Source organism: Lactuca virosa, chromosome 2 (assembly GCF_052849685.1).
Source record: "Lactuca virosa cultivar CGN04683 chromosome 2, Lactuca_virosa_CGN04683_v6, whole genome shotgun sequence".
In the NCBI taxonomy this organism is placed as follows: Eukaryota; Viridiplantae; Streptophyta; class Magnoliopsida; order Asterales; family Asteraceae; genus Lactuca; species Lactuca virosa.
The window spans coordinates 22,056,603-22,064,002 of NC_136427.1; the positions used below are offsets into that span (position 1 = coordinate 22,056,603).

The 7,400-nt window shown below is 38.6% G+C and overlaps 1 protein-coding gene across 1 annotated transcript; it reads left to right on the forward strand.

Annotated features, from left to right (window-relative positions):
* The first annotated feature begins 5,456 nt into the window (after nt 1–5,456).
* Nucleotides 5,457–6,430, forward strand: LOC145157285 (uncharacterized). Its single transcript, XM_079076347.1, has 2 exons — nt 5,457–5,694; nt 5,808–6,430. Exons 1-2 carry the CDS (start codon nt 5,457–5,459, stop codon nt 6,428–6,430), a joined length of 861 nt encoding a protein of 286 aa, XP_078932473.1.
* Nucleotides 6,431–7,400: the final 970 nt, after the last annotated feature.

Sequence of the window (7,400 nt, forward strand, 5' to 3'; positions counted from 1 at the left end):
TCTAGGGGTGTTTGGTTGTAGATGCTCAACATGAAGAAAGGAAGGACGAGGCTGCTCTATCGTGGTGATCACCAAAAAAACAACTCCAGTGGAGGTGTTCTTAGCTAAAGGTGGAGAAGAAAAAGAGAGAATGAGGAGAGTTTTGAGTGAACGAAGAATGGTTGATGATGTGTACAAGAAATCTATGTCATGGCTGGTCATTTAAGCTCAATGATACATATACCTTTAGGTAAGATTGCAAACAATGGGCTAGACTTGATTAAAAGTCTATCCCATGGTACATAGACTTGGTAGGATGGGAAGCAATGGGGTAGACTTTTAATCAAGTATGTGTACTATGGTTAGATTGAGAGAGAATAGAGATTACATGAGTAGAGAAAGGAAATGATTACATGCAGTGTTTGAAGTTATAGCTGGTCATTTAAAGTCAACATACATTTTCCTTGTTATGATTTCACACTTATGATATCAAAGTGGTGTCATCCCTTGTTTTCTTGATTTGTGTGTCATGTTCCTGATACTTAATATTTTTTTACAAGATGGAGAATGATAGTATCAAGTATGGTAATTTTAAAAACTTATATGTAGAACTAAGAGAAAAGACGTTTAAAGTTTCACGTCTAATTTTTCCCGATTCAATAGTTTTCTCCAATTGATAAATTCGCGGGTTAAAAATATTTCTTAAAAATATTTCGAATATGAAATCAAATATTAGAATTATCTCTGAGTTCAAAAGTTTTCTTGGAATTTATATATGATATGTGCAAGTACTTCAATGGATCAATTCAGTTTTCGTTATTAAGAAAAATGAGTATTATACTGATTTGGTTTCTTAAAATGGACGTAACTTTTGCATATGACCTCCATTTTTATGTTCTTTATATCAATGAAGTCTGAGAATATAATCTATCCAAATTGATCATAAATTGGTCCTAAGTATACTTGATGCAAATATTTTATTTTTAGTGTAGTAATTAATATTAGTTTTGTGATATTTGTTTTGACCATTAGCGATAGACAACTTGTTGAGCAAATTGATACATTTCGAATATAGTTATGAGTATTATATCTTGAGTACACTTTATAAAACACAATATTACATAAAATAGGTCTTTAATACATAAAGGTTTGTGGTGGTTTTACCACCAAACTCTGACCTATTTTTACCAATTGTTACATCCCCCCCATGTTAAAAGAATTTCATCCCGAAATTTAACTTGTAGATAGGATATCTTTAAAAAATAATGGATAATTCTGCATCATTTGGTCATAGCACTCCCAGGTGAATTCTGATCCTCGTTGAGAGTTCCGACTGGGAATACGAGTCTGTTGTAAACGATTGATCTCCTCATCCATAATCTCCACTAGTTTTTCAAAACCAAAAATAGGGTTTCATGTTCACTTTGATTTCATTGAGAGGATTGGAAAATGTGTCATTGGACAAGCTCTTCTTTAAGTTCCAAATATGGAAGCCGCAGTGCACTATGTCTAGTTCCACAATAAGCAACAAGACCACTTATGTCAAGAACTTAGAAAGGTCCATTGTATCGTTGGTTTAGTTTTCCTCTTTTACCGAATCTAATCATTCCCTTTCAAGGTGAGACCTTCAACATAACCTTGTCTCCAACCTGTAATTCCAGCGGCTAACGTCTAACGTCATCTTAACTCTTTTGATGATCACGTACAGCCTTCAGTCGGTCAATGATCTATTCAATTATCTTAGGTCCTCCATGTAGATTATCTCATATTTTATCGTTGGTCAGCTGGGTATCTCCAACCTTAGACCATCATAACGTTAATCGACACTTCCTTCCACATACAGCAACAACTGGTGTGGCTTTGATGTTAGTGTGATAGTTGTTGTTATATGAGAATTAAATCAAGGATAAATGAGTATCCCAAGAGTTTCGAAAGTCTATCAAACAGGATTCAAGCATATCCTCCAATGTTTGGATGGTTCGCTCACTCTGACCATCTGTTTGTGAATGGTAACCTATGCTCAAGTCTAAGTGCATACCCAAGGACTTTTGAAATGATTGCCAAAACCGAGAGGTGAATCTACTATCTGTGTCAGAGATGATAGAAATTAGTACCCTGTGCAGTTTGAAGATTTTCTTTAGGTATTTTATAGTTAGTTTTTCCATCTTATCCTTCTCTTTAATTGGTAGGAAGTGAGAAGACATGGTTAATCTATGAACCACTACCCAGATAGTGCAAAATCACTAGACGCCTTGGGCTGTTTAGTGATGCAGTCCATGGCGATCAGTTCTCACTTCCACTTAGGTATCTTTGGTTATTGGAGTAAACTTGAGAGCTTCTGATGTTCTTCCTTGAATCTAGTGCAAGTCAGGAACTTATTCACATCAGTAGCAATCTCAGATTTCATCTTTGTCCACCAATACAATCTCTTCAAATCTTGATACATCTTGAGAGCCAGGATGGACGAAATATCTTGTTTTGTGAGCTTCATCCATAACTATTCTCCTGATTTCACCAAAATTATGTGCACAAATTTGATCTATGAAGTATCGTGCCCCATCGTCCCTAAGCTAAAATTGTTTATTCATCCCTTGTAAAGCTTCATCTGCGATGTTTTCTTCTTTTACAGCTTCAATATGAGCTTTGTGTATCTGTGCACTTAGGTTGGAATGGATAGTAATATTTAGTTCTCATACATGTCAAGATTTCACATTTCCTTGTGAATTATGGCGTCTGTTACTACATTTTCCTGCTCAAGGTGATAAGAAATTTCACATTCTTAATCATTCACCGGTGCGGCCCATCTTCGGTTTCTCATGTTGAGTTCCTTTTGAGCGAAGATGTGTTGGAGACTCTTGTGATCTATAAAAATAGTACACCTTATACCATATAAGTAGTGTCTCCAAATCTTTAGGGCAAAAACCATTTCTCCTAGCTCGAGGTAGTAAGTGGTGTAGTTGATTTCGTGCACCGTTAGTTACCGTGAAGCGTAAGCAATTACCTTGTCTCTCTACATTAATATACAACCTAGTCCTTGGTGATATGCGTCATAGTAAATGATAATGTCTTCGGTTCCATCAGGGAGTTATAGGATCGATGCGCTACACAACATGTGTTTTAATTTTTAAAAGGCAGTTTCCTACTTGTCTTCCTAGTTAAACTTCACATCCTTTTATGTCAATGCAGTAAGAGGCTTGGTTGTCATAGATAAGTTTTCAATAAATATCTGATAGTAATCAACAAGGCCTAGAAATTGGCGCACCTCCATTGGAATTCTTGGTGCTTCCCAATTCTTGATTGATTCGATTTTCATGAGATCCACATGTATTCATTCGTTGCTCACAACATGCCCTAAGAAATGTACTTCTCTAATCCAAAATTCACATTTGGAGAATTTTGTGTTCAGTTTCTCTTTTCTTGGTAGTTATAATATTAATTGTAAGTCTTGGACATGATCTTACTTAGTTCATTAGCATATCAGGATATCATCGATCAATATGATCACGAATTTGTCTAACTATGCCTTGCAAATACAGTTTATGAGATCCATGAACACTAAGGGGGCATACATTATACCGAAGGGCATAACCAGAAACTCCTAGTTGTCGTATCGAGTTTTGAATGTGGTCCTTGGTACATCTACCTTTAATAACTTGAAATGATGATAACTGGATCATAGGTCTATCTTGGAACAGTAGCTAGATCCTTAGAGCTGGTCAAATAGGTCATCGATTTTAGGTAGTGGTTAACGGTTCTTGATTGCTAACTTTTTTAGCTCTCGGAAATCAACACATATTCTAAATGATCCATCCTTATTCTTGAAAAATAAAACTGGTGCTCCCCAAGGTGAGAAACTTGGTCTAATGAATCCCTTTTCAAGAAGTTCCTATAGTTAGCTCGAAAGTTCTTACATCTCTGAGGGTGCCAACCTGTATGGTGATTTAGCTACTGGTGATATGCCTGGGAGTAGGTCAATTCTGAATTCAACCTGTCGATCTGGTGATAACCTAGGTAGAACTTCGGGAAATAAGTCGAGATAGTGACATACCTACGGTATGTCTTTTATTTATGTTTCTTCGCTCTTCTAATCTACTATATTAGCCAAAATGCGTAGCATTTCTTATGTAGATATTTTAGAGCTTTCGTGCAAGCCATTAGTTTTAGGTTTTGTTCTGGCTTATCACCATAGATACTCATGATCCCTCCGTTGGGTAAGGTTAATCGCACCATTTTCTTGTAGCGTAGGATCGCGACATGATTAAAGGATTGTCAATCCATACATGTGATAATTGTTAGGGCTCAGGATCCTCAAATATCCAGGATCTTCACCTACCTCAGGATCCCGGCTAATTATCTTTATTATTTTTACTAATATTTATAACGGTTATATTATTTCTATAACTAACACGTGTGCATAAGTGGTCAAGGGAAGACCAATTATCAACGAAGAATCATCTCAACTATGCTAAAGACCCGGAATACTTGGTCAAATAACGTTCATGAAGCTGGTCATAGAGGACCCCGAAAATATCGGACATCTTGTTGGCTAGTTTAGACTATAAATTGACACTTGTATTCTGCACACAACAGACTATTCTTTTGTCTAAACTTACTCTATGAAATTATTCACTTATTCTTACTAAGAATTCACAGTAATCATCATTTTATATGAATAAAATCATCAAGGTAGGTGATCATTATCACCTTCCAAGGTTTTATGTTGGAGATCCTAGCAAGGATCAAGGGTTTTACTTGTAAACCATTGTGTCACTTTCTTTTATCATTCGCCATTACACTAATCTGAACACCACATCCTCTCATTCAAATTGGTTGATTAATACTTGTGTAGTTTTTAACCAAAACAATTTGGCGCCCACCGTGGGGACGTGGTGTTCAAAACCCTCGAAAAAATCATGTCTACACAACCGATCATTTCTTCATTCTCTACTCCCTTCATTCCAACTAAAAGCCTACCAACTCCTCCAATTGGCCCCCCTACTCAGAGGAAAACGCCTGACGCTTCCAAGAAAAACACCCCTCCGGTCACTAACCAAGGAAGTTTGGGATCCCCAGGACTCCATGATCCGACTACCTCGGTCACCACTACATAACTCTTTGCTATGATGTGGAAAATAACGTAACATGTGACCCAACAATAGGAGGAGAATAGAGTGCTGCTCAAAGAAGTGGAGAGGATGAAGGCGGAGTTCCAAAAATCCCATGGAACAACGCCCACAGTTGTACAACCAAGGATCCTGGACTTTGGCGATGCAGGATCCTCAAAGAATCACCAGAAGCACACAGTTCCTGCCACTGTGGCCTCACCCTGGGGAACAACTATGGAAAACCAAGCATCTATGATCAATGATCTCAATGAGCCTTTCAGTACTCCTAGAAACCTCGATCCTAGTAACTTCTTAAACAGCAATACCATTAATACTAACTATACTAACGTTGATGCATGAATAAATCCGAACATGGCGAGGGAACTTCAGCAGCTGAGGCAAATGATCTCTAGTGTACCCGGAGTGGTCCAACCAATACCAGAAGTGTCTCCAACAAGTAACAGGATCTTGAGATTTGCTCCCGCGATAGCCGATACCAAAGTTCCTAAGCGCTTCCAAACTCCCAGCATGAAGCTATACGATGGAACTAAAGATCCTGAAGAGCATATAGCCGAATACAAGAAAGGAAGGAGATCATTTCCATCCCAGGGTACTTGAAGGAAGCTTGCATGTGCAAAGGCTTTGGTTCGACCCTTACAAGATCACCCCTCAAATGGTTGCTAAATGTTCCCCCATACTCTATTACTTCATTTGCACACTTAGTCAATATCTTTAATAACCGGTTTTCTTGCAACAAAACCTTCGAGAAGATCACTAGTCATCTCTACCGGGGGGTTCAGGATCCTAAGAAAAAACTTAGGGAGTTTGTTAACTGGTTTGGTAGGGAAGCTCTAAGAATCCCCAACATTGACATGGCCACCGCAGTAGAGGCCTTTAAAATGGGACTAAGAAAGGATTCACCCTTCTATGAAGACCTTGTAATGACCCCATGCAAAAGATTGGATGAAGTCAGGTGTCGGGTATTGAGGTTTATAAGGCTCGAAGAGGATAGAAAAATCCAGATGAGAAGCAACCCTTCGAATCAATATGAGAATCCCAATAGAAAGGCCGAATCCTCGACTTCAAGATCCTACAAGTCGACGCCCTATTCCAAACTAGATCATCACAGGGTCAATTCCCTCGAAGATGAAGGAGAAGAAGAAGAACTTCCTAAAATCACTGACTGTTGTTTTTATATGGATATTTCAGGTGCAATTCACGCTATGCAGGACCTTGGAGACAAAGCAAGATGGCTGAAAAGGGATAACAAGTCCACCACTTGGAAAGATAAGTCCAAATGGTGTTCTTACCACGAAGACTTTGGCCACGTGAGGAGGACTGCATAGCCCTAAAAAAAGAAATCGGCTACCTCCTTAGTAAGCGACACCTTAAAGATAACCTCGGCACAAAAAGAGAAAAACCCATAGAGAACAGCCAGGATGGTCACAGGATCCCAGAGAAACCAGGATCTCCACCCTCTGACGCTAAGATAATTAACGTTATCTCAGGCGTATCTAACATCTGTGGTACCTCTTATTCTCAGGCTAAAAGATACACCAAGGTCTCTAAAATAGAAAAGGAGGATAGACCACAGAATAATACCGTGGTTAGCAGTGAAAAAGAAATCACCTTTGACGAGACGGACAGGGAAGGAATTCAGGTTCCTCACCATGACGGACTCCTGATAACACTGTACATGGCCAACCATTTCGTATGAAGGATCCTTCTTGACAGAGGATCCTCGGTCAACATCGTACTCCTAGACGCACTAAAGAGGATGAACATCCCAGAAGCAGAAATAATCAAGAGATCCTCGGTCCTCATAGGATTTAGCGGGGAAATGAAACACACGATTGAAGAAATAAAGCTACCAATATACATAGAGGGGGTAAACTCTATACAAATTTTTTTTTGTTATTGACACGTTATCTTCTTATAATGTGATACTAGGTAGATCGTGGATCCATGAGATGAAAGTAGTGCCGTCAACCTATCATCAATGTGTAAAATTGCCTACTCCATGGGGAATAGTAAAGATCATGGGAGATCAACAAGAAAATAAGACCTCTATGAAATCTATGACCAAACCTCAAAAAGCATAGCAATTAAGGCAGGGGGCACAACACGTCTTGGAAACGAAGGAACAAGATGTGAAGGAAGTGCCCCTGGTCATCGAGGATCCTAAAGCTAAAGTCCTCATAGGATCCTCAATGTCTGAGCAGATCGAGCAGGATCTATTGAATTTATTAAGAACCAGAAGCAAGACATTCGTGTGGAAACACGAAGATATGACAGGTATAGAAAAGAGTATTATAA